Source organism: Arctopsyche grandis, chromosome 11 (genome assembly GCF_051622035.1).
Source record: "Arctopsyche grandis isolate Sample6627 chromosome 11, ASM5162203v2, whole genome shotgun sequence".
NCBI classification, from domain to species: domain Eukaryota; kingdom Metazoa; phylum Arthropoda; class Insecta; order Trichoptera; family Hydropsychidae; genus Arctopsyche; species Arctopsyche grandis.
Window position 1 is genome coordinate 7172468 of NC_135365.1, and position 27352 is coordinate 7199819.

At 34.4% G+C, this 27352-nt stretch overlaps 3 protein-coding genes across 8 annotated transcripts; 2 read left to right on the forward strand and 1 right to left on the reverse strand.

Annotated features, from left to right (window-relative positions):
* The first annotated feature begins 289 nt into the window (after positions 1-289).
* Positions 290-4525, forward strand: LOC143918944 (uncharacterized). Of its 6 annotated transcripts, none has more exons than XR_013261170.1 (5): positions 290-498; positions 572-883; positions 1266-1377; positions 2008-3300; positions 3408-4525. XR_013261170.1 is itself a non-coding variant. In XM_077441074.1 (3 exons), the coding sequence occupies exons 1-3, from the start codon at positions 385-387 to the stop codon at positions 1350-1352; spliced, it is 513 nt and encodes a 170-aa protein (XP_077297200.1). In that variant the 5' UTR covers positions 290-384; the 3' UTR covers positions 1353-4301. The 6 variants fall into 6 exon arrangements, 2 of the variants coding, with proteins under 2 accessions (XP_077297200.1, XP_077297199.1); XR_013261171.1 differs by having other exon boundaries at positions 2008-3247; positions 3285-4525; XR_013261168.1 differs by lacking the exon at positions 1266-1377 and having other exon boundaries at positions 3408-3936.
* Positions 4452-8285, reverse strand: LOC143918943 (multiple inositol polyphosphate phosphatase 1-like). Its single transcript, XM_077441072.1, has 5 exons — positions 7889-8285; positions 7354-7802; positions 6264-6362; positions 5710-6188; positions 4452-5631 (listed from the first exon to the last, which is right to left on the reverse strand). The coding sequence occupies exons 1-5, from the start codon at positions 8040-8042 to the stop codon at positions 5475-5477; spliced, it is 1338 nt and encodes a 445-aa protein (XP_077297198.1). The 5' UTR covers positions 8043-8285; the 3' UTR covers positions 4452-5474.
* A 14460-nt stretch (positions 8286-22745) lies between these two features.
* Positions 22746-27122, forward strand: LOC143919343 (cytochrome P450 9e2-like). Its single transcript, XM_077441614.1, has 10 exons — positions 22746-22799; positions 22870-23090; positions 23194-23357; positions 23510-23653; positions 23728-23933; positions 24011-24242; positions 24333-24554; positions 24629-24729; positions 26601-26769; positions 26862-27122. Exons 2-10 carry the CDS (start codon positions 22873-22875, stop codon positions 27032-27034), a joined length of 1629 nt encoding a protein of 542 aa, XP_077297740.1. The 5' UTR covers positions 22746-22799; positions 22870-22872; the 3' UTR covers positions 27035-27122.
* Positions 27123-27352: the final 230 nt, after the last annotated feature.

The window sequence follows — 27352 nt, forward strand, 5'->3', positions numbered from 1 at the left end:
TATTGTGTATTCGCGATTTTCATGGCAAAAATTGTCTTTGTGACCACCGCAATGTGACGAATAGTCCAATTACCGTTACTCCCTGTGTGATTTCGCCCTAAGTCATTGCCAACGACTTAAGCTTTTCTCCTAAATTATCCTCTATCCATCACATGCCAACGATTCGTTGAGCATGTGATAGGATTGACAAAATAAATATTTCTATCAATTAGTACTAAGGAAACTTATTGAGGGTGCAAAATATTTTCGCAATTTTATAAGATTATTGTTTTATAATGTCAAAATCCAAATGGTCAACTACTGTGACGTTCATCACAAGAATTAGTATGAGTGCATAGCAACTGTCAAAGTTCTGTCAAAAATCAGAACAGATTGAATGTTGACATGACGACAGAGTGTCGACTTTGCCTTTGTTCTGTTCGAGCTGAATTTTCCATTAATATTTATGAAAAATCAGAAACCCTAGCTAAATGGATACAGGGCTGTTGTCGGCTGCAGGTATATTACACATGTTGATAGTAAGTTATGTTTAGATGGAAACCTGATATGATTCATTAAATTTCTTTCACAGGTGGATAAAGAAGACGGATTGCCTCATACTATATGTTTTTCTTGCGAATCCAACTTGGAGATGTTGATCGAATTCAAAAATACCTGTAAACAAAGTGTTACTGATAAGGGATTGACGGTGCGAAGATGTTTGGATATTGCAATAGATGTAGATTCGTTGGACGATTTGGATTGGGAGGACGAATGTCGTGCCATTGGTTTAATATCGGATGACGATGATATGGATAACGAAAAACAGACGAGCAATCCAGAAGAAATTAATCCAATCAGTATCGATGAAGCTTCACTATGTCCAAAACAGGATGTCGAAGTGGTAATATTATTGGTTTTTCATTAGATTTTAACTTATTGAACATCATTTGAAGGCTAAACTTTTATCGACAGCTTACATACATACATATATGTATGTATGTACATATATTAGGCTGCCACACGTCCCGTTAGACCGGGACTTGTCCCGGTTTTTATAGATCTATATCCCCGTGTCCCAGTCCACGATCAGTTGTCCTATTTGTATTGTATGTATTCTATTTATCTAAAAACTCCTAAGAAAAAAAGGAGTTAATGTGAGAATGAAAGGTGAAAGGACCGCAAAGCTTCAAGAAAAAGTGCGAATTTGGAGTCTCGGTCTTGTTAAATTTTGCCCATTTTTGATATTGAGCTTTTCGCCATGACGATCCGTATTTTTATTTCAGTCTCACACTCATCATCATCCAACAGCATTGATCCGAGATAACTTAACTCGTGTACAACTTCAAGAGCCGACAGAGCATCCATCCTGACGAGTTGCCACGTCATTCCACCATCGTAATCTTTGTTTTCGCTATATTCATCCCGAGTCTGCTTTCGTATTGCAGACTATTGAGTAAATCCACCATATCTTCTTTGGAGTTGACTGTGAGAGTGGTATCTTCGGCGTATCAGAGATTGGATATACTTTTATTCCCCCATTTTTTTACTTCCCTAACACTGAGAAACTTTACTATCTACTAATCAACCTTTACTATACTTGGCCCATTAAATTCGAATATGACAATAATTTTTGTTGGTTTGTTTTCGTTTGCGAGATATGGGCGTTTAATAAGAAGAGGTTAGTAAAAAAAGTCCCAAGTTTTACAGATATTTGGCTTTTGCAGACTTTAACTCAATATCTAGTATTGCTGTGCCAAAAGTGAGTATTGGAATCGATAGTCACATGTTTTTTTCTATTGATTGAGAATTTTTATTGCTTTAAAATGATATATCTTGTTCATCCTTGCTACCAACGGCGTCCACGTTTCGCATCCCTACAGCAACACTATTGATTAATAGCAATATGTATTATTTTGCCGTCAGTTGGCGTTAGTGTATTGTTCTAGTTTCAGATGGCTTATAACTATACAACGGCCAACAATTGTAGCGAATATAATTTAATTGATTATATTATGTATTTTTCAGGTGGATTTAACAGCAAAAGATTCAAATAAATCTACTGCTGAAATAAATAACGCTTCAAAAGTGTGTCCAGAAAGTAATACACAAACGGCAACAAAAGTCTTGAAAAGATATTTTAGACTTCATAGCTACGTCAAAAAACACATAAAAAAGCCTCATAAATGTGGAATCTGCCTGGAATGTTTTGCAAAGAATGGCGAGCTAAAAGTCCACATGGAAATTCACGCTCCGAATAAAACTTACAAATGTGAAATCTGCCCGAAACTTTTTTCAAAGATTGACGAATTTAAAGTTCACATGGAAAGTCACTCTCAGAATATAACATTCAAATGCAAATTATGCTCTGAAATGCATGTGAAACGTAGCTCAGAAGAGAACTCTTTCAAATGTAATGTTTGCTCGAAGTGTTTTATGTGGAAATGTGAATTTAAAGTACACATGATGTCTCACAAGGGAGAAAAACCTTTCAAGTGTGAAATCTGCTCGCAACGTCTTTCTAGCAGTATCAATTTATCCAAACACTTTAAGCTTCGACACATGTCCGCAAAAAGTGCTTACAAGTGATAGCTATACAACAGGGGCGGCCAAAGCGTCGACCATGTATTTCTAGTCTCCTGCCCGTCCGATATGTACAAATGAATTGGATGTGCAACTTCAGGGAAATAACAAACCATTGACTGATATGTTTAGCGACGTTAATGCATTCAAGGGGAAACTTTCCCTCCTAGAAGCACAATTGAGGACAGAGGATTTAAACAATTCGAAAATATGGCAGCCGTCTACAGATAGATATCTACAGATCGAAACTCACATGAATATGATCAATATGCTAATAAGATATCTCTGATACCAAATGAGTTTGATAGAAGATATTTCAAAATATTTCAAAAATAGAGGATATAATATTATTCATGTCATTCCCATTCAATGATGTAATACAAATAGAAGAAATATCAATAAAATTAAAAGAATTTTTGGATGTGGACCAAATACTAGTTGAGGATGAAATCTTTAAATTAAATTGCGATATATTTTTGAAATCAATGACTTCTTCTGAAAATAGTTATTGGAATTTACTTTGTGAAGAAAAATATCCGTGTTTGAGGAGAAGTGCGGCATATTTAACAACTTTTTTCGGTTCTACTTACCTCTGCAGGTAACATTGTCTACCATGAATGCAATCAAAACCAAACATCGCTCCCGTTTAACAGATGACCATTTGGCAGTATGTTTACGAATAGCAGTGGCGGCTCGTTCATATTCGCTGCAGCACCCTCAAGAAAATTTGATATAAATGTAATTTTATATACATTAATTGTATCTATAATATTATAAGATAATATGTGTAGTGTGTAGTAAGTTTAGCTTCCTATTTATTGAATGCAACATTTACCCCATTACAGGATTAAAGTCATGGCTCTGAGTGTAACGGAAATAAAAGTTATAAAGTTTTCAATGTTGTCCCTAAAAGAAAAGGTGAAGATCAAACAACGAGGTCGTCCAACCTCAGATATTTTAATAGCCCAATCAGAAACTAGCCACAATAAAAAATATATTCGGGCTTTTAATTCAGATTGGTACGAAAAGAAGAAATGACTCTGTGGGTGTGACATACAAAATACACTATTTTGCTTTCTTTGTTTATTAATTGGGGGAGATTCAGTCTGTACTGAAAATGGCTTCAATAATATAAGCAGTTCAATAGAAAATTGCTTCAATAATATTAAAATTTATCCATGCTAATAACTTGTGCGATGTTCTTGGAGAACTAACGAAGCTCTTAAAAATTTTGATTACCACTCCGATGACAACTGCAGAACCTGAGCGATGCTTTTCTACATTAAATAGAATCAAAACTTACCTCAGAAACACAATGAGTCAAGAGAGATTGACAGCTTTATCTATGCTTTCAATAGAGAAAGATATGATGAGAAAAATAACAAATTTTAATGAAAAAGTTATAGACAAATTTGCCAATAGTAAAAATAGACGGATGGATTTTGTTTTGAAATAGCTTTATCTCATTGTTGGTTTTTTGTTTGTTTTAATATACTCGTATATTTGGTTGAAAGCCCCTGATATACCTTAGTATGCATGCGAGTGCACGTATACTTCTTGGGGACAATCGGTGACCACTGCGTTAACGGATCCTGCTGTAAAGGCATGAACAGAATATGCTGACGGAAACATTACGGATAACATGAACAGACCCATACAAAATGAGCCAAAGAATACTTTTCGTACGGACTGCTGAAGTCGGTTCGTGCCGACTAGGTATGAACAGACCTATACAAGATAAAAATTACAAAATCTGGGAAAATTCGTTGGGCGTGTTTGACACATAAAAATAAAGGTTGCATGGCGGTAACTCACACAGTTTAAAATACCCTAATTTATGTAAAAAACGACCATCAATATTAAGATCTAAATAAATAAAAAGAAATATTAGATATCATTTTCAAAATATTCAAATACAATTATTCTTTTGTCATGAATGTATTACTAATAATGTAATGAAATTAAATAAATAAAAAATGTAAAAAACATACCATTAATTGTTTGATCAATAAAACTTTTATACCAAAATAAACATATTTCTGAGAATTTTACTAATTCCTCATATTTATCAAAAGTTAAACATTTCTACTATCGTAACAGTTGATAACACTGAGCAAGAAATGTATCACATTTTTTACATACTGGGTCGAAGACTAATCAATCCTTGCTAATATGACAATAATTTTTAATGCTTTCTCCTCGTTTATGAGCAGTGGTGTCACCCTAATGGTTTTTCCGGAAACCCATTGTTAAAAATCAAAAGTTTCCGGAAACCCGTTATTTAATCTAAAAATTCATATAATCTTTGTCAAAAATTATACAAATCTTGAAAATGTATTGAACTTTCATGTAATCGTGACTTGGTCGAAAAAAAATTCACATATTATATATATTTTCAAAATAAATTTGGAAACCCGTTGTTCCAAAATTGGGGTAACACCACTGTTTATGAGATATGAGCGTTTAAAAAAATGCGCAATCTTGTAAAAAATTCTCGTTTTTCTGTACCAAAAGTGAGTATTGGAATCAATAGTCAGATGTTTTTTTCTATTAATTGTAATTGAAAGTCAAAAATATATATTTTTTAAATATTTAAAAACGTTTATTACACATTTTTTAAACGCTCTTATCTCATAAACGAGAAAAAAAAATCGTCATATTTAAATTCAGTAGGTCAAATTTAGGACAGATGGAATAGTTTCCGCTCCATTGATTTTTTTTTTGTTGTTCAGTGCAATAAAACATTATTTTTTACCTATGTAAGTACATATTATAAATAAAGTTAAGAAATCAGGAACATTTTCTATAATTATACCGTTTTTAAATATTTGATTGTGTTCAATTTATTTTAAATATTTGATTGTTTAAATGTTAAATATTGAATAAAAATAAATAGAGATAACGTGAGACTTTTAGCTGTCGCAGAAATCTAAATTGCAATCCTTGACCATCGAAAAGTGCTTCTTCAAATGCTCCCAAGTGCAAATTCCCCGATAACAACCAGGCAATTCCATCGGTCTCTCATTAATAAAAAATTGCACTTGATATTTCTCTTCTATGTATCCGCAACTGAAACAGGAAAAAGTAGCATTTAGAATCCATCAATTCAGGAAAATTGAACATTCAACTAAAGTTATTTTCACTCACTTGTGGAGCACAGCGACAATGTTTCCACCAAACGGTGTATTCTGACTAGTTCTATATCTTCTATTAATCAACATATCTTCATAGTCAGTGCCTTTTAGTTTCTTTTGATCTTTGGCATAGTTCATTGTCGTCAACATCATATCCAACATGGTATCGTGAGTAAACATGGCAACCAGTTTAGGTTTGGTTGAGCTGCCATTGTTGTTTACCGTTGTCTCAAATGTCTCCATCAAATGCTGGAGCGGCATGCATCCTAATTTCTGATTAATCTCATATCCATAACCACTCCTGTAATAACGAGTGAGATCTGTATAATAATCCATGAAGAACAATTCCTTTTTGGTGAAGATTGAACACCACGGTGACATTTTATTTAGATATCTAGTTTTGTCGAAACAACAGTTGTCGTACATTGAATCAACGTCATCGGGTTTCAATAATTTGGATAAGCCCATTCGATTGGTGACATCGCTCAATAACTATAAAATGTAAATGATTTTATTGATTTTTTTGTTTTTATTTTTGATGCATTATTATCTAAACGCAATAAATACCTTTTTATAATCGTCAGATTTTTCAAACGCTTTTTTTTCTTCATACCTGTCATCATTTTTACCAACTTCATCTTGCCATCGTAGGCAATTTTCATAAGGCTAAAATATTGAAATAAAAATAAATTACACAAAAATTTATAAATAAAATAAAATATTACTCATTTGAAAAATCTTTGCAACAAAAATGAATATAAAGTAATAAAAATTTAATTTTAAATTGTAAAATAAAATTATTATTTATAAATAAATTTTAATTTTCATATTTATATTTATATTTTCACTAGTTTTATGCCCGTTGAAATTTCAACGGGTGCTTTCGGATTGGTACATAATTTAAAATAAAGTTACAATATGAATAGTAATAATAATTAATCGGAATCGAAACTGAAACAGAAATTGGGAATCGGTTATGCCAATTAAATTTTGCAATAAAAAATAATAAAAACCGAATTCGAAATCCGAATCGGAATCGGATAATATGAAAAGAAAGTATTTTTACATCGCGTGACGTCATTAAATTCGCAACCTTGACTATTATAAATTACTTATATATTAAATTTAGAACACCTCCTTTGTCAGCCTTCGTGGTGTACTGGTTTAATTAATGCCCAGTCAAGCAACCAAGCGGTCCAGGTTCGATCTGCGATCGGTCCGAGACAACGAATTAATTTTATTTTTCAAATATCGTTAAAATATAATTAATTTTAATTAAAAAATATATATTTAAAGTCTTTGAACTCAGGTATACCTATAAGAGAATATTTTTGTTCGCATGAGGATTCGCCGGTTCGACTTCGAATGAGAATGTATACAAAGTTTAGGCTTTTTATCGATTCATTCATAATGAATGATGTTCGGATGGCGTTAGGACACACACACACACACACACACACACACACACACACACACACACACACATACATACACACACACGCGCGCGCGCGCGCGCACACATGCACACACACACACACAGATTAGCGTCTTTATATATATTATATAATAATACTACCTAGTAAATGATATTGAAAAATTTTCTCACTCAATTAAAATGTAGCGATAAATAAAAACCTTGTAAAATGTGTGATATTACCTGAATGACACGATCATCTTTTAAAGGAGTCTCGATTAAAACGTCTGCATGCGATCCATCTCCAAACAAACCGTCAATGAAAGCTCTGCAGCTTTGATTTGTTCTCTGTGTTAAAGTATGTCTAAAATAGTAGTCATCTGTCGTGTATGGACCTTCTAGTAGGCTTGGATATCTTTTTTGATACCGTCGAGCCAACGCTACTAAATCCTTCCATCCTTGTTCGTCCAAAAAATTACCTTTCGTTTCCAAGCTTTCATCCCAAGTCCAATTTTTTAACGCTAAGAAATCACCAACGCACAGAGCACCTATTGCAGGCATTTGACCTGACTCGTAATTCTCGACCAATTTGTCTCTGAATTCAATCGACATTTTCATTCCCATCAAATCATCGGGCGATCCATATCTCGTACCATGACGACTGAGTATCCACATCTGAATGGGTTCACAAGCTGCAATAAAATTACACAGTTGTACGGAAAAAAATAATTGCAATAAAAGAAAGACATTAGTTATACAATGTGAATTAATTACTTACTGGTTTCGGAACCGCCACTTCCTCTGACTTGATCATATGGAGTTATAGTCGAAAAGTACAAGTAAGGATTGTCGTCATTAGTAAGGCAATAATCACCATTAATTTTCACGATGGAAAATAACAATAAAATCAGCGAGACTTTTGTGACAAACATGCTTGATCGAAGAAAGATATTTGACTAGAGTTTCGATCTCCTTTAAGAGCTGGAGAATAGTGTATTTGGCAATAGTTAATGATAGTCCTTTCTTTTGGTTTTACTTTCCTTTATTTGCTTCAAGGTGGAAGAGGGACTGCCGGTCGTGTAGTGATGTGTGACTAGTCACATCACTGAGCTAATACTAATGATAACAGCTATACAAAGCGATCACACTAACTGCCGGTAGCCCTCTTTATACATACATTTATCATTCATTAAGGTGGGGAGTGGTCATAACAATGTGAAGATTGTCCAAGAGCGTTGACAAACTGATGTGCAACGATATATATATATATATATATATATATATATATATATATATATATATATATATATATATATATATATATATCGAGTTCGGTCTTTCGTGTCATGTGAGGAGGACGTGCTTCTGCGTTCCTCCCGCTATTACTCGCTTAAACCCGGCTATTGCACGAAATTTAACTTAACCATCTAATCACTTATTTTACTAATTGCATCCTAGTATAATTTAAGTGTAAAAATAAACAGCAAATCGGTCGTAAAAAGCGGTTTTATATCAGTTATTTCGAAAAATTTTGTGCTAATTTTTGTGTCAAATCGGTGTCAAACGAGATACATCTCCCTACCTGAATACAAAAAAAGGGTCCTTCGCCAGCCAAGTCGGTCCCACAGAAGCAATAAATCTTCCACATAATTGCTTCCAGCCAAAAATCTTTAACGAACTTTACTTAATAGAATAATAGCAAACAGAAACGGTGTTTCCCAACTGTCTACCAGTTCTTTTTCATATTTAAATTATATTAAAGTAATTCGTGTAATTTTATATACTTTACTAAAGTTATTATTAAAATATTAAATTGCAAACCGCACTCACATATATAAATCCGTTGTCTCCAAAGAGGCGTCTCACGATAAAGATCTGTAAAAAAGTAGTATAACAATTGCTAATCTATTATTATCATAACTAACTACTTTCACTTACAAAGTAACCCTGTTAAATGGCATGTAATAACTCATAAGTGATCCAAGTGATACCTAGGATGACTATATGTCAAAGCTGACCACAGAGAAGAGTTTATGGCGGTAAGAACTCACTCCTTGAATGGAAATCTCTCTCAAGTACCGCCTTTTTCTCAACACATCTTGGATAAATGCGAGAAAAATAATATCCAAACCTCCAACAAGGTAAGAGTGACGATGGATGATAGCTTAGCTAATAGAAACCTGTATTTAGCCACGTACAATGTAAGAACGTTATCGAGTGAAGGAAGTGTGCTTGCATTAGAGAATGAACTAGAAAGTATCAAATGGGATTTAGTAGGACTTAGCGAAGTAAGACGAAAACAGGAAAACCAAATAATCCTAAAAAGTGGTAACTGTCTCTACTGGAGAGGGCTACCAAATGGTAGAATAGGAGGAGTAGGGTTTCTTATCAATAAGAGAATAGAAAGAAATATTATAGAAATAAACGACATATCGGAACGTATATGCTATGTAGTATTAAGAATCTCGAGCAGGTACACTTGTCAAATCTTCCAAGTGTACGCCCCCACATCTAGCCACCCAGACGAGGAAATAGAAGACTTCTACGAAAAACTACAGGGCGCATACGATAATAGCCGCCACCACTTTAAAATAATCATGGGCGACTTTAACGCAAAAATAGGACAAAAGGCAAACACAGAAAGAGCAGTAGGCAATTTTGGTACCGGCCAAAGAAACGACAGAGGCGATCGCCTCATAGAATTCACAGAACACAACAGGCTCTTCATCACTAATTCATTTTTCAGGAAAAACACCAACAATAAGTGGACTTGGGAGAGTCCTAAAGGAGACAGAAACGAGATCGATTTCATCCTAACAAATGCCCTGCACTCCGTTAAAGACGTTAGTGTTTTAAGTAAAGTAGATATAGGCAGCGATCACAGATTAGTCCGTGCCAAGATGGCCATTAATATAAATTGCGAACGTAGGAAATTAATAAAAGGATGCAGTAACTCTCCAGATTTCGCTCAACTAAGGTCTAGGAAAAAGGAATTCGAACTCGAACTTGGAAATCGATACGGGAAATTAAACCCAGAAGCAGACATCGAGGAATTGAACACTGTAATTAGTTCGGTTCTAACCTCAACAGGTAAGAAATTAGGTGGTTTCAGGAAACAGATTAAATTAAGCAAAATTTCAGCGGAAACAAAAAACCTAATTAAGCATAAAAGGAATTTAGATAGGGATAATAATAAGCAAGAATACAATCTAGTAAATAAGGAAATTAAGAAGAGAATAGTCAGGGATGTCAGGGATTTTAACAGCAAGCTAATAGAAAATACCATTAAGAATAACCGTAGCCTGAAAAAGTGCAAACAGGATCTTTTCTTAGGCAAAAACCAAATGATCGCAATCAGATCAGAGAGCGGAGTAATAATTAGGAATAGAGAAGAAATCATAGACAGAGTTTACACGTTCTATGCAAAACTATACGAGAACGACAACGGCCAATTCCCCACTCTGGAATCGACACACGGCCAAAGGGTTCCTGCAGTATTGCCTAGCGAAGTAGAGGCCGCGCTAAAAACTGCAAAGAATGGTAAAACCCCAGGGGAAGATAATATTCCCATCGACTTACTAAAATGTGGCGGCCCCCCCCTAATTAATATCTTAGCTAGGCTTTTCAGCAAATGCATCCAGAACCAAGCTATACCAGAAGGATGGAATAACGCAACTATCATTTTAATACACAAAAAAGGCGACAAAAGCGATATCAAGAACTACCGACCCATTAGTCTACTTTCAGCGGTCTACAAGCTCTTCACGAAGGTTATTACAGAAAGGCTGAAGAATATCCTCGACGAGAACCAACCTATAGAGCAGGCAGGGTTTAGGGCAAATTTCAGCACAATGGACCACCTCCAAGTAGTTGGCGAACTAATCGAGCGCGCCAACGAATATCAACGGCCACTGTGCCTAGGTTTCGTCGATTATGAGAAAGCCTTCGATACAGTTAGTCATAATGCAGTACTTAACGCTCTAAAAACACAGGGAGTGCCGGAACCCTATGTGGGACTGTTAGCTACAATATATAAGAATGCCACAGCTTCAGTTAAAATTTTTTCAGGTACAGATAGATTTAGCATAGGAAAAGGAGTAAGACAAGGAGATACAATCTCGCCCAAGTTATTCAATGCGGTGCTTGAGGGAGTTTTCAGGAAATTGGATTGGGATACAGCCGGAGTAAGCATCAATGGTCGCTTTTTGAGTCACCTTCGGTTCGCAGACGATATAGTTTTAGTAGCTCGTGATTCAGCTGACCTACTTATCAGACTAACACAGCTGGACAGGGAAAGTAGAAAAGTAGGATTAAAAATTAACGTAGATAAGACTAAACTAATGTTCAATAGTTATTGCATGCCTGATAGCATCCCCTTAGATGATAAACCAGTAGAAGTAGTAAATAATTATTTATATTTAGGTCAAATAATTGACATGTCTGGTAGTAAAAATGAAGAGATAAAGAGACGTATGAAATTGGGGTGGAGTGCATTTGGACGGATGAATGCTGTTTTTAAATCAAAAATGCCACTCTGCCTGAAGAAAAGGATCTTTGATCAATGCGTTTTGCCAGTGATGACGTATGGATGTGAAACTTGGACACTGAACGCCAAGATGCAAAATAAAATCCAATGCACTCAAAGAAGTATGGAACGCTGTATGCTTGGCATAACGAGGAAAGACAGGAAGCGGAACACGTGGGTGAGAAATATGACAAGGGTAGTGGACATAGTGGATAGAGTGAAGAGATTGAAATGGCAATGGGCGGGTCACGTAGCTAGGAGGATGGACGAAAGGTGGACAAAAGAAGTGCTTGAATGGTACCCGAGAGAAGGCAAAAGAGTAAAAGGAAGACCGCAAGGAAGATGGGTGAACGAAATTAGGAAAATGTGCGGAATGAGATGGATGAGTGTTGCGCAAAACAGAGACGAGTGGAAGCGTGTTGGAGAGGCCTTCATCCAGCAGTGGATGGCGAATGGCTGTAAATGATGATGATGATGATATATATATCGTTGCACATCAGTTTGTCAACGCTCTTGGACAATCTTCACATTGTTATGACCACTCCCCACCTTAATGAATGATAAATGTATGTATAAAGAGGGCTACCGGCAGTTAGTGTGATCGCTTTGTATAGCTGTATATATATATATATATATATAAAACCCGGCTATTGCACGAAATTTAATCTAAAAATTTAACCATCTAATCACTTATTTTACTAATTGCATCCTAGTATAATTTAAGTGTAAAAATAAACAGACGATCGGCCGTTAACAGCGTTTTTAATATCAGTGATTGCGAAAAATATTGTGTTAATTTTGTGTCAGTTACAAAAGCGTATACGAACGAGATACATCTCCCTACCTGAATACAAAAAAAATAAGGGTCCCTGCTCGCCAGTCAAAATTCGGTCCCACAGAAGCAATAAATCTTCCACATAATTGCTTTCAGACAAAAATTTTTAACGAACTTTACTTAATAGAATAATAGCAAACAGAAACGGTGTTTCCCAACTGTCTAATAGTTCTTTTTCATATTTAATTTATATTAAAGTAATTCGTGTAATTTTATATTCTTTACTAAATTTATTATTAAAATATTAAATTGCAAACCGCACTCACATATATAAATCCGTTGTCTCCAAAGAGGCGTCTCACGATAAAGATCTGTAAAAAAGTAGTATAACAATTGCTAATCTATTATTATCATAACTAACTACTTTCACTTACAAAGTAACCCTGTTAAATGGCATGTAATAACTCATAAGTGATCCAAGTGATACCTAGGATGACTATCTGTCAAAGCTGACCACAGAGAAGAGTCTATGGCGGTAAGAACTCACTCCTTGAATGGAAATCTCTCTCAAGTACCGCCTTTTTCTCAACACATCTTGGATAAATGCGAGAAAAATAATATCCAAACCTCCAACAAGGTAAGAGTGACGATGGATGATAGCTTAGCTAATAGAAACCTGTATTTAGCCACGTACAATGTAAGAACGTTATCGAGTGAAGGAAGTGTGCTTGCATTAGAGAATGAATTAGAAAATATCAAATGGGATATAATAGGACTTAGTGAAGTAAGACGAAAACAGCAAAACCAAATAATCCTAAAAAGTGGTAACTGTCTCTACTGGAGAGGGCTACCAAATGGTAGAATAGGAGGAGTAGGGTTTCTTATCAATAAGAGAATAGAAAGAAATATTATAGAAATAAGCGACATATCGGAACGTATATGCTATATAGTATTAAGAATCTCGAGCAGGTACACTTGTCAAATCTTCCAAGTGTACGCCCCCACATCTAGCCACCCAGACGAGGAAATAGAAGACTTCTACGAAAAAATACAGGACGCATACGATAATAGCCGTCACCACTTTAAAATAATCATGGGCGACTTCAACGCAAAAATAGGACAAAAGGCAAATACTGAAAGAGCAGTAGGCAATTTTGGTACCGGCCAAAGAAACGACAGAGGCGATCGCCTCATAGAATTCGCAGAACACAACAGGCTCTTTATCACTAATTCATTTTTCAGGAAAAACACCAACAATAAGTGGACTTGGGAGAGTCCTAAAGGAGACAGAAACGAGATCGATTTCATCCTAACAAATGCCCTGCACTCCGTTAAAGACGTTAGTGTTTTAAGTAAAGTAGATATAGGTAGCGATCACAGATTAGTCCGTGCCAAGATGGCCATTAATATAAATTGCGAACGTAGGAAATTAATAAAAGGATGCAGTAACTCTCCAGATTTCGCTCAACTAAGGTCTAGGAAAAAGGAATTCGAACTCGAACTTGGAAATCGATACGGGAAATTAAACCCAGAAGCAGACATCGAGGAATTGAACACTGTAATTAGTTCGGTTCTAACCTCAACAGGTAAGAAATTAGGTGGATTCAGGAAACAGATTAAATTAAGCAAAATTTCAGCGGAAACAAAAAACCTAATTAAGCATAAAAGGAATTTAGATAGGGATAATAATAAGCAAGAATACAATCTAGTAAATAAGGAAATTAAAAAGAGAATAGTCAGGGATGTCAGGGATTTTAACAGCAAGCTAATAGAAAATACCATTAAGAATAACCGTAGCCTGAAAAAGTGCAAACAGGATCTTTTCTTAGGCAAAAACCAAATGATCGCAATCAGATCAGAGAGCGGAGTAATAATTAGGAATAGAGAAGAAATCATAGACAGAGTTTACACGTTCTATGCAAAACTATACGAGAACGACAACGGCCAATTCCCCGCTCTGGAATCGACACACGGCCAAAGGGTTCCTGCAGTATTGCCTAGCGAAGTAGAGGCCGCGCTAAAAACTGCAAAGAACGGTAAATCCCCAGGGGAAGATAATATTCCCATTGACTTACTAAAATGTGGCGGCCCCCCCCTAATTAATATCTTAGCTAGGCTTTTCAGCAAATGCATCCAGAACCAAGCTATACCAGAAGGATGGAATAACGCAACTATCATTTTAATACACAAAAAAGGCGACAAAAGCGATATCAAGAACTACCGACCCATTAGTCTACTTTCAGCGGTCTACAAGCTCTTCACGAAGGTTATTACAGAAAGGCTGAAGAATATCCTCGACGAGAACCAACCTATAGAGCAGGCAGGGTTTAGGGCAAATTTCAGCACAATGGACCACCTCCAAGTAGTTGGCGAACTAATCGAGCGCGCCAACGAATATCAACGGCCATTGTGCCTAGGTTTCGTCGATTATGAGAAAGCCTTCGATACAGTTAGTCATAATGCAGTACTTAACGCTCTAAAAACACAGGGAGTGCCGGAACCCTATGTGGGACTGTTAGCTGCAATATATAAGAATGCCACAGCTTCGGTTAAAATTTTTTCAGGTACAGATAGATTTAGCATAGGAAAAGGAGTAAGACAAGGAGATACAATCTCGCCCAAGTTATTCAATGCGGTGCTTGAGGGAGTTTTCAGGAAATTGGATTGGGATACAGCCGGAGTAAGCATCAATGGTCGCTTTTTGAGTCACCTTCGGTTCGCAGACGATATAGTTTTAGTAGCTCGTGATTCAGCTGACCTACTTATCAGACTAACACAGCTGGACAGGGAAAGTAGAAAAGTAGGATTAAAAATTAACGTAGATAAGACTAAACTAATGTTCAATAGTTATTGCATGCCTGATAGCATCCCCTTAGATGATAAACCAGTAGAAGTAGTAAATAATTATTTATATTTAGGTCAAATAATTGACATGTCTGGTAGTAAAAATGAAGAGATAAAGAGACGTATGAAATTAGGGTGGAGTGCATTTGGACGGATGAATGCTGTTTTTAAATCAAAAATGCCACTCTGCCTGAAGAAAAGGATCTTTGATCAATGCGTTTTGCCAGTGATGACGTATGGATGTGAAACTTGGACACTGAACGCCAAGATGCAAAATAAAATCCAATGCACTCAAAGAAGTATGGAACGCTGTATGCTTGGCATAACGAGGAAAGACAGGAAGCGGAACACGTGGGTGAGAAATATGACAAGGGTAGTGGACATAGTGGATAGAGTGAAGAGATTGAAATGGCAATGGGCGGGTCACGTAGCTAGGAGGATGGACGAAAGGTGGACAAAAGAAGTGCTTGAATGGTACCCGAGAGAAGGCAAAAGAGTAAAAGGAAGACCGCAAGGAAGATGGGTGAACGAAATTAGGAAAATGTGCGGAATGAGATGGATGAGTGTTGCGCAAAACAGAGACGAGTGGAAGCGTGTTGGAGAGGCCTTCATCCAGCAGTGGATGGCGAATGGCTGTAAATGATGATGATGATGATGATATATATATATATATATATATATATATATATATATATATATATATATATATATATATATATATATAAATATATGTATATACATATATATACACATATGTAAATGTAACGCTCGCCGTATTATAATAGTCGTTTCGGTTCGATTCGATTTGCAGAAAAAGTTTTTTTTTGTATATTTTTAATAATTTAGATGTGTTTATTTATTTTTATATATGAACTCGTGAGTCTATTATATTTATAATGAAAATTGCATAACTGGTTCTATACAATGATTTGTCAATATATTTTTTAGGAATTTTCCTTATACAAATTCCTTATACGAACTATCAGAAAAATATGTTGGTTGTTATTTTTAAAATAATTAAATCAGAAATAATTATATAACATGTACGATTCACATGGACACAAATAATGCGTGGATCGAAAAATAATAAACATTTAGCATTAAATAAAGGGTACCATTTATCGGCCCGGCAAATAAAAAGAATGCCCCTCTCTAAAATAGCTTGCACGACATATTCGGTTCCCGCCCGGCAAATCAAACGTCAAATGGGTTGCCAGTAGCAAAAATAAAATCTTAAATGAATAGGACCAATCCTAACATAATCTAACCCTTAAGTAAATAAATGTTGGCTGCTAAGATACTACGATTACCCAGTTATGATTTCACTGAAACGTCAAATTTTATTTTTGTTACTGGATACCAGTTTGAAGTTTGATTTGCCGGGCGAACGCTGATTCTGTCGTGCGAGCTATTTCAGAGATGTTAATTTGATATTAAATGTCGTTTTGACATTTGTCGTGCCCTTTATTTTACAGCCGTGCCAAAAATATTATCCCTTAAATAAATACACGTATTTTTATGTAGGTAATATAAAATAACAATATCGGTCAGTCGGACGTCCCGATACGAGACCCCTAGAGTAGTCCGGGCCCTGAAATTTTACTCTAGGTCCCCCCCCCCTCTTATGGGCCCTGACGATACATACATATCTATGAATATCAATGCATAAAGATTAAATCCAAAATTTCCATACAAAAATTAGCTTACACGAAAAATAAGAGTGGAAGTGAAGAATAATTAAAATTATAAATAATAAATATTATAAAGTTTTTAATAAAACATGTCTGCTAAAGTAATCTCAAGTGGTCATCAAATTTTATTAATTTTTCCAATTTGTAATATAATGAACCGCCCCTACATACATACCTACATATGCATATGTCACGAGCGTTTTATTTGTAAATTATACTGTAAAAATAAATCCTACATAAAATTTCATATTTAATAGATAAATTATTTTTTTAAAGAATCGAATGGGTGAGGAAGTTTTTATATGATCATACATACCAGTGGCGTGCCGTGGAAATCTGTTTTTATCGAGAAAGATAGAGAGATTTTATGCGGTCTCCGTGACGAGCCAGAATGTTAAATTACAGAAAACGCAAATATCGGACTGTGGTACGCCACTGGTACATACATACATACACATATGGAAGCAGTGGCGTAACTACCATTGCGCGGAGTGATGCAATGCATCAAGGCCCATGCTCGACAAGGGCCGAATTTTTTTAACACTCAATATGAGAAAAATATTATTTTCTATCTAAATATATTGACAGAAGTAACAGAACAAAACAAAAAATGACAAAATAGTTTCTCACGTATTCCAACAAAAGCCAAGTAAATATTTTATTTTATTTTATTTAAAAAAATCAATACCACAGAGACTTGACAGGTTGCCCCAAAGCGTCAATGTGATTATAATATAAATAATAAAAATCATAAAAATTATAAAAAAAACATCATAAAAAAATAATAAAAAATCAAGTAAAAAATATGTACACAAAATAAAAACAAAGAAATAAGATTGAAAAATTTATATAGTGCTATTTAGGATGTGTTCCACCAACTCAACATAACTGGCATCGAAGAGGTCCAAGTAATGTGCCAGTAAGTTAAGGAGTCGAACAGCTCTCGAGAGGGGGGGAGTTCATGAGCACGTTTGATTTAGCCCTAATTGGCAAAAATATATCATGTTTTCTTAAAACTCTATGATTTTCCGGGGCCCAGAATTTTAGTTTCTCCAGGATAGCGGGATTGTGAATCTCTCCTCTAAGTAATTTTACGAAATGTTTCCCAAGAAATAAATCTCTTCTCTTTGCCAGGGAGTTGAAACCCAAAGATCCCAAGACAAAGGCACTAGGGAACAGATATGGATAAAATCCAAATGTCTTCAGATATAAAAATCTAAGGAATTTCCTTTGGACTCGTTCCAACATTAGAGAGTAACGAAGTTGATAGGGAGACCATATAATGGAGCCAAACTCGAGCACACTGCGAACTAATGTACAATATAAGAGACGAATGGCAGTGAGCCCTAGTTCGGACGAATTACGGATTACGAATCCAAGGATTTTTGTTGCCCTATCACAGATATTCTCAATGTGAATGTTGAAACTCCAACTATTTTCGAAGACTATTCCCAGATCAGATATAAATAATTCTCTCTGAAGAAGAGAATCATGAAATTTATACGGATATTTAATAGGAGAACGAGAACGAGAGTAAGAAATGACCCGACACTTTAGGATATTGAAGGGAAGTTTATTAACATTAGCCCATTCATAAATAGAATTCAAATCCTCTTGCAAATAAAGAGCGTCAGGTAAATCAATTATTCTCTTATAGATTTTTAAGTCATCCGCATATAATAAAAATTTAGAATGGTGAATAGAAGATTGAATATTGTTGATAAATATTAGGAATAATAAAGGGCCAAGATTTGATCCTTGGGGAATCCCAGTAGTGGCAACATACTAATAAGAAAAGCAACTCACAAACTTAACGAATTGACGTCGATCCTGTAAATAAGAAATAAAAAGACCAACAAGATTATTAGTAAATCCAATAAAACTTAATTTACTAACTAAAATTTTATGATCAACTTTATCAAACGCCTTCTCAAAATCAGTATATATTACATCCATTTGATTATTACAATCCAAAGTGCTGGTTATGTCACTAGAGAAACATAACAAATTGGTAATAGCTGATCTGGCCGGACGAAAGCCATGCTGCTGATCAATGAGCGTATTTTGAAAGTGATTAAAAATGTATCTGTGTAATATTACCTCAAACATTTTAGCTGGCGCTGACAAGATAGTAATTGGTCTGTAGTTCCTTAGACAAGATTTATCGTCCTTCTTATAAATAGGAGTTACTTTAGAGCATTTCCATAAATTGGGAAATGAAGAGTTCTTTAGAATTAAGTTAAAAATGAATTTTAAAGGTTCTAAGAGACTAACCTCACATCCTTTTAGGATGTAATTAGGGATGGAGTCAGGACCGGAAGAATAAATATTTTTTAACTTTAGAAAGCCATATTTCAGATCGGAAGAGTCAAAATGATTAATCGCTAAAGTGGGGAAAGTAAATTCCGAGTCATTGGTAGGTTCCGTGGAATCAGTAGGATTATTGAAAACTGATTTAAAAAAGTCGGCAAATCCATTAGCAATGTTTTGATCACCCTCTAACAATCCAGAATCATTGTACATAATAGTCGACTTTACACGATTTAGAATTGATGAAGTTCCAGAATTTCTTAGGGTTTTTAACTATGGAACTTTCACAATCAGCTACATAAACATTATATGCATTATTAATTAATTTCTTAATTTCCGTACGTAAAATACGGAAATTATTTAAGATAAGAGGATTGCTCGATTTCTTCCAGAGTTTATGTGTTTGATATTTACTTTTTAAAAGATTAATAATTTCTTTAGTAAACCAAGGCGGATAAATCCTTTTACTCGTCACTAATCCCTTCAACCGAAAACAATCATTAAAAATAGAATATATAATGTCATAGAAATTAGAGAGGGCCAAATTAACATCTTTGCACTCATAAACTCGCTCCCATTGACAATTACAAAGAATATCATTTAAATATTTGAAATCAACATTTGTAAATAACCATCCATTTAGGACAGAGGTATTAAGACAGTTATTTATTAAACGAAGTGAGGAATAAGTTATAGTTAATTTTAAATGAATATCAAGAGCAGGATGATAGCTGTCTTCAGGAACCAAGGAATCAACTGAATTTGAAATAATAATATTCTGACAATCTAAATTTGTTAATAGAAAATCCAACATGGAATTATTAAAAGAGTTTCGAATAGTATTAATTTGTTTTAAGTTGAATAAAGATATAAAAAAATTAAGGTCATCAGGAAAACAGTTAGAAGAATTCAGATTAAAATCTCCAGATATAAAAATGCGACCATTACTTAAATGTGAATAATTAGATATAATTAAATCAAAAAATCGCTTAAAAATATTTGGTGGAGATCTTGGTGGAAAACAAATAGTACATATATATATAAAAAAAAGGAATGTTAACAAATCTTAGTTTCAGCCATACACATTCATGAATGTCCTCAAGATGATTAAGTCTTTCAACCGAAATAATATTTGCATTTTTAACTGCTAGAAGAACACCACCACCTCTGGCAGATCTATCATGGCGATATATATTGAAACTGCTGTCAAGTACTTCGGCATCATGTACAGATGAGTTTAGCCATGTTTCAGTAATAGCAAGGACGTCAATAGATCTAGAAGCGGCGTTGTTGTAGAATTCCTTGAGTTTTGTATTTAAACCCCGCACATTTTGATAATAAAGTTTAATGTTACGGGTCACGGGTTTGGGCGATCGGTTTCGAGGAAGGAGAGATTTTTTTGATAAATAACCATTCTCTTATGCCAGTACCCATAGGCCAAAATTCAGGATTGATAATTATATTAAAAGTTTCAGTATCTACACTAATTTTAAATTACGTGCACATGTCAGTTTTAGCAACCTGAGAAACGTTGATTCTTTTATTTAATATTAACTGTTTCACAGTATCACAAGTGCAGTTATTTGCCAGATTAAAAACGTGTACATTCTTCAATTTCGGAATATTGGCCACCTGTAAAGTTTTATCAGGTGCAGCAGATCCACGAGTATATGACAGTCTCCCGGAAGAAGTCCCAGCGACCTGACTGAACGAATTTGAAGGATCTACAGTAGAAGCAGAAGCAGGAGCACAAGAGACAGGAACACAATCAGATGTTGAAGCAGAAGCTGATGTAAGTGTAGCTGAAGCTGAAGATGGCAGAGGTGAAGCAGTAGAAGATAGCGCTGCGACCTGACTGTAAGATTTCGCAGGTTTTATAGGAGAAGGAGGAGAAGCAGAAACAGAAACAGTAGAAGCAGAAACAGTAGCACACCCAGGAGTAGATGCTGAAGCTAAAGCAGACGCGAGTGAAGTTGAAGCTGAATAAGGCGGAGGTGAAACGGTAGAGGATGCCGCTATAACGTCATACGGGCATCTGACAGGTGTTTGTTTATGTACTGTAGTATTGTTACATTCAGTTGACAGTGTGGAGAGTTCTCGTAATGTTACCTCGCCCGATTGCAGAGTCGTAGGTTCGACAAAAACAGCTGGAGCCAGAGCTGCTGGAAAGGGACGACACATCATCCTCTTTATTTCACCGACATCAGAGTGGATAGTCTGGAGGGACTCCACAGCGATTTTTAGCGAGGCCAGGTTATCAAAAGCGACGCGTGCGATGGATACTATATTTTTAATTTCGTCGCTGATGTATCGCACCCTGTCCTTGGTAAGGACATTGGCACCAGATCCTTTTTTTGAAAGGTCCGCGAGTATTCTCTGGCTTATAGTAGCAATATCCTCCATGGTAGAATGCGAACGATTTAACACGTCCAGACACAACGATAGCACACGATATAATATATATATATAATATGGATCATATTTGATGCCATATATAAGCTATGACACATTTAGTTATGTATGGTCAATTACAAATGAGGCGTGCAGCCGCTCGAGTACGAAAATATTGCAAATCGTATATATGGGAACGTTAGTAAGTTACGTATTATCATTACGAAGAAATAAAATCAGAAGCAGGAAGTGGGGCTCAAAGATGATTTTGAAAACAAACGTCAAAATACCATTAAACGTCATTCTGATGAGTTAGCATCCGATTACAGATTCAATAGTGAATAACTATTCAGTCTAAATGTATTTTATAATATTATTAACAAGGTAAACGTTCAACTTAAAAGTCGCTTTCAAGGAATGCAGTCAGTGAAAAACTATTTCAGTTTTTTTGAACCTCGCAATATTATGAATTCATCATAATTCAAATATTTTAGAAAATTGTTTAAAATTAAGGAAAAAATATCCAGGAGTTTTCTCAGATCAATTTGATGACTAGTTCATTCAAGTAATTTCATTATTGAAAAGTGATTTCACTGAAAACATGACCATAAAACAATTTTCATATTTACTTATAACAAAATACAGTTGTTTGGAAAGTGAATTTTCGGAATTTGTCGTGTTTTTTTACTTTACCAATAACAGTGGCGAGTATTGAAAGATCTTTCAGTAAATTAAAAATGATTAAAAACAAGCTCTATCAAAATAATCTTGCATTGTTGGCCATTGAACATAAATAAGCGGCAAAATTAGAAGTTAAAATTTAATTAGTGATTATGAAAGCAAGAAACAAAAATTAAAATTTGTGAGATTATTTCTAAAATATTTTATTATTGTCTCTATTATATGAATATTTATTATGTAAAATATTAAACTTATTTCATTTCGTATTTAAAAAAAAATATCAAGGGGCCCTTGCGTAATATTTGCATCAGGGCCCAAAATTTCGAGCTACGCCACTGTATGGAAGCATATAAAAAAAAGCAGTTTTTTAAAGGCCGTTTTATACAGGTTTGTACATTTTGGTCGACCAAGTAAATTTTAGTCGACAAAGTTCGATTGTGCGAACGTGACGGTTACAACCTCACTTTTTTAGGTTTTTATTCTTCCAAATTTACTTAGTTATTAATAATTAAATCACTCGTTAATAATTTAGTCGTTTTCAGAAGATGTCTTTCAATTGGTGGGATGCGCTTCTACTATTAACTAGTTTTATTGTTATATTTTTTGCATACGGATATTGGGAGAGTGGTTATTTTAAACGAAAAGGCATCAAAAATGTACCATTTTCATTTCCGTTGGTTGGAAATCTACTTAATCATTCCTTGGCTAAAGAGCATTTCGTAGAATCGGTTTTAAGAGTATACAGGGCTTTTCCAAAAGAAAAGTGAGTGATATTTTTATATTTTACGTACTATATTAATAGGTAATTTAAATAATAATATCTTAAGGAGCTCTAACATACAATTAATATGATGATAATTTCGTAGGTATGTAGGATTCATGCAATTCAACAATGGTTTAATTATGATAAGAGATTTGGAAACCATAAAACAGATAGGTATAAAGGACTTCGAATCTTTTCCAAGTCATATGATGGCAATCGACGAAAGCTTTGACCCCATAGTAGGAAAAACTTTGATATTCATTGCTGGTAAAGTTGATAACACTTGAATTTGTCTTGTTTTACTGTTTTTTTTTTTTGGCTCTTCTAATATCTTCTCCGTCACAGGTGGCACGTTAATTGTTAATGTTTTATCACTTTTGATCAGCGTTTAACTAAAAATTAACTTTATTGTTGAAAAGGTGACGAATGGAAAGATATGCGAGCCACATTAAGCCCAACATTCACCAGTTTTAAATTAAAAAATATGATTTCATTGGTTGACCAAACTGCAAAACAGCTAATTGACTTCTATTTTGATAAATTGAATGAACCTGAGAACAAAGGTAATATAATCTACATCTACACTGTTGAATATGTATGTATGTGTATGAAATTAATAATGTAAATCAATTTTAAGTAAGGGGTTTCGTTGAAGTTGAAATCGCAGAGAATTTGTCAAAATATACCAATGACGTGGCTGCATCCACTATCTTTGGAATGTCAATTAATTCTTTGACTGAGAAACACAATGAGTTTTTCACTATGGGATTGAAGTTGTTTGAAATAAAAGGGCTTCAACTCTTAAAATTAGTCATCTACTTTGGATTTCCAGCTTTGATAAGAGTAATTATCAACATGTTATTATCTTACTATTCCATTTATAATATAAGTAGCCCGTACATGTTATTGCATAATTCCAGATAACTGGTGTGCAATATCTCCAAAAACAATTGAAAAGTTTTTTCCGCAATTTAGTGTTGGGTAGTATAAAACTTAGGGAAGAAAATAAAATCGTTAGACATGATATGATTCAATTGCTAATGGAAGCTTGGAAAGGAAAGTTAGCATATGACGATTCACAAAACGAAGGACATGATGCAGGATTTGCAACAGTGAAGGAATCGACAATCGGAAAACAAATCATTCAGAGGGGTTGGTGACAATTTTAGATTTCGATCTAACGCAGAGAACATTTCCATATTACCCAAAACTTGTATTAATACAAGTTTATAAAATTTGCAGAGTGGACTGAAGATGATATTGTGGCACAAGCTGTTTTATACTTCCTTGCTGGATACGAAACTCCTAGAACAACGCTCAGCTTTGCAATTCACGAGCTCACTGTCAATCCAGAGATTCAAAACAAGTTGCAAATTGAGATTGATGAATTCATTGCCGAAAAAGGAGATACGTTGGAATATCTCGATTTAATGTCAATGGAATATATGGATATGGTAGTTTGTGGTAAGTAGATACGACATTCTACAAACAATTCAAAAAATCAATTATTATTAATTAAAATGTGTTTTAAATTGCAGAAACATTGAGAAAATGGTCACCAGTCCACGCTACTGATAGAAAATGCTTGAAACCGTGTAAACTTCCTCCCGCTAACGATTCTACAGATGAGGGCTACACTGTAAGGATAATATAATATTTGTATATTTTTTAGTATCATATCACAAATCACATATAATATCGCTATTCTGTGTGTCTTGTCTGTCTGTGTGTCTGTGTAAGATAACGCTCGCCGTACTATAATAGTCGTTTCGATTCGACATACATATGCATGCCAACAAAACGTACGAATATAATAACAAAAGAAAAAAACATCCATATACACTGTTTGCTACCAATGTTTCCTCTAGGCAAATAGATGGCGCTAAGTTTCTGAGTATTAACCGCCATCTATTAAAAATTTATTTAATTAATTAATTTTTCTATTGGTGTTTTATATTGTTTACATGTATGTAGGAAGTTATGTAGTTTTTACCTTTTTCTTCATATTAAATTAAATATATTTAAAAGGCATTGAAAAAAAATACGACCGCGTGCAGATTGAACACAGCACCGACACATTTATTTTAATTTTTTATTTATTTAATAACTTGATATGCCATAACCCATGCGATGATATTTCATCGGGTACGCTATGTTTAGATATGTACATACATATATCATCATCATTTTCATTTCCAGTTCTTTATTCTCATATCAACTACCCTTGTCTTCAGTGGTGTAGTGCTAAATAAAAAAGAACCAGGGCGGTGTTTAATTTTTATGACCCTCTTCCCCCCCCCTCCGTCTTAACCGTCACCACATCAAAAGGAACAGGCTTTTCCTCCCGTATCCTGCCCGCGCACATCAAGCAAGGCTGTACGACAAAAAGAGAGATAATTTCACCGCACGCCACTGATATATATTATATATAAATAGTACCGTTTACCATGCATACATTCTTTTTGATCTTTCGACTTTCAATCTTTCAATTTTCGATCTTTGCTTACCGATATTTGCTTTTTCGATCTTTCGACCTTTCGATGCCGTGATGTAGACCAATATTTGGTATACATAAATTAAATATTATTTATTTATTTAATTATATATGGGGAAGGCAGCAAAGCCGATGCGGTTTGACTTAATATAAATAATAAAATAAAATAAATAAAATCTATAACAATAATAAGATAAAAGAAAAAAAGTAAACATACGAAGTAAGAGAAAAAAAAAAGCGAAATAAGAGAAAATACCAAAAGATAAAAAAGAATAAAAATATCTGGGACCGTAACATAACGTATTTAAAAGAAAACAAAAATATAGAAAAGATATTGGAAAAGAAGATCTTCAAGTTTAAAAAAGACTTCTAGTTGGTTTTTAAAAATATTATGGTTTTCAGAATTTACTACATTGTTGGGACGACTATTCCAAACTTTAACCACTCTGTTTGAAAAGAAAGAATCTCTGATCAATTTATTCGCTTTTTCTTTTTGGAGTCTGGGAGTGTGAACTCTAAGATGAGTGTTTCCATTGAACGTAATGAGTTTGGACATAGGACAGGACAACTATGATGATTATTTATTATTTTAAATACTTCAATTAAGTCGCCTCATATTCTCCTCATCTCAAGTGCTATTAATATTAACCAAAATATTTTTTTTAATTTTACTCATAAAACAATTTTCATATCAATCAAAGTGCCAGGGCGGTGACCTGGCTCAAAAAAAAGTACCAGGGTGGCGACCTACCCCGACCTGGCCCGACTACACCACTGCTTGTCATAATCAAAGATCAGCGTATGATGGATGTTTTTCGCAAAAAAATGGTTCACTATTGTCAATTTCTTAGAAAAATCTTGATTTTTGCTCCCTTGCTTTGAACACTAATGGAGTGGTCTATTGATATTTGAAAAGCATCTATCGACCGCCTGAGACTATTCATATAATTTGCATATGTACATATATAATGTAATATTGGAATCCTGAAAACATATTTAAATTTATACTTATATAGGTCCAAGCGGGAGAAGGAATTTTTATTCCGATACATGCGATTCATCATGATCCTCAATACTTTCCTGATCCCGAAAAATTTGATCCAGAAAGGTTTTCCAACGAAAATAAAAAAAATATCAATCCGCTTGCATATCTTCCATTTGGCATTGGTCCCCGAAATTGCGTCGGTAACGATTACACACATATACCTACATATCATATGTTAATAATGCTAATAAAAATTATGCTTACTCACTGATTTAATTAAAAAAAATTTCAGGGTCTCGTTACGGTTTAATGATAGTGAAGACTATAATTTTTCGATTATTGTCCAAATTCGATCTTGTGATGACCGCCAAAACTCAAAACCCCGTGATTATTGATAATAAATTACTTACAATTCAGGCTAAAGATGGTATTTGGATCGGTTTGCAACCAAGAAATAATTGTTGAAAAAGTTTACATTGTATGTGCTATAATTTAAGAAGTATTATATATGTGTATTAATTATATAAATATTTTTAATAAAGTTTAATTTTTCAAAAATATACGTATTTTTATATTAGAAATAGCATTCCATGGAAACTCGTCTGCAGCAATTATGACGTGCCAAAGAAAATTTTAAATAATTTATGTAAAGTGATTATTTTATGAAATGAATATTAAAAATTAAGGCAATAATAGATGCAAAATATTTTTTACTTATGTATCCAAGCGTGAAGAGGCCTTGAAGTTTAATGTTTATCATATGTATGTACATTAATTATTAAA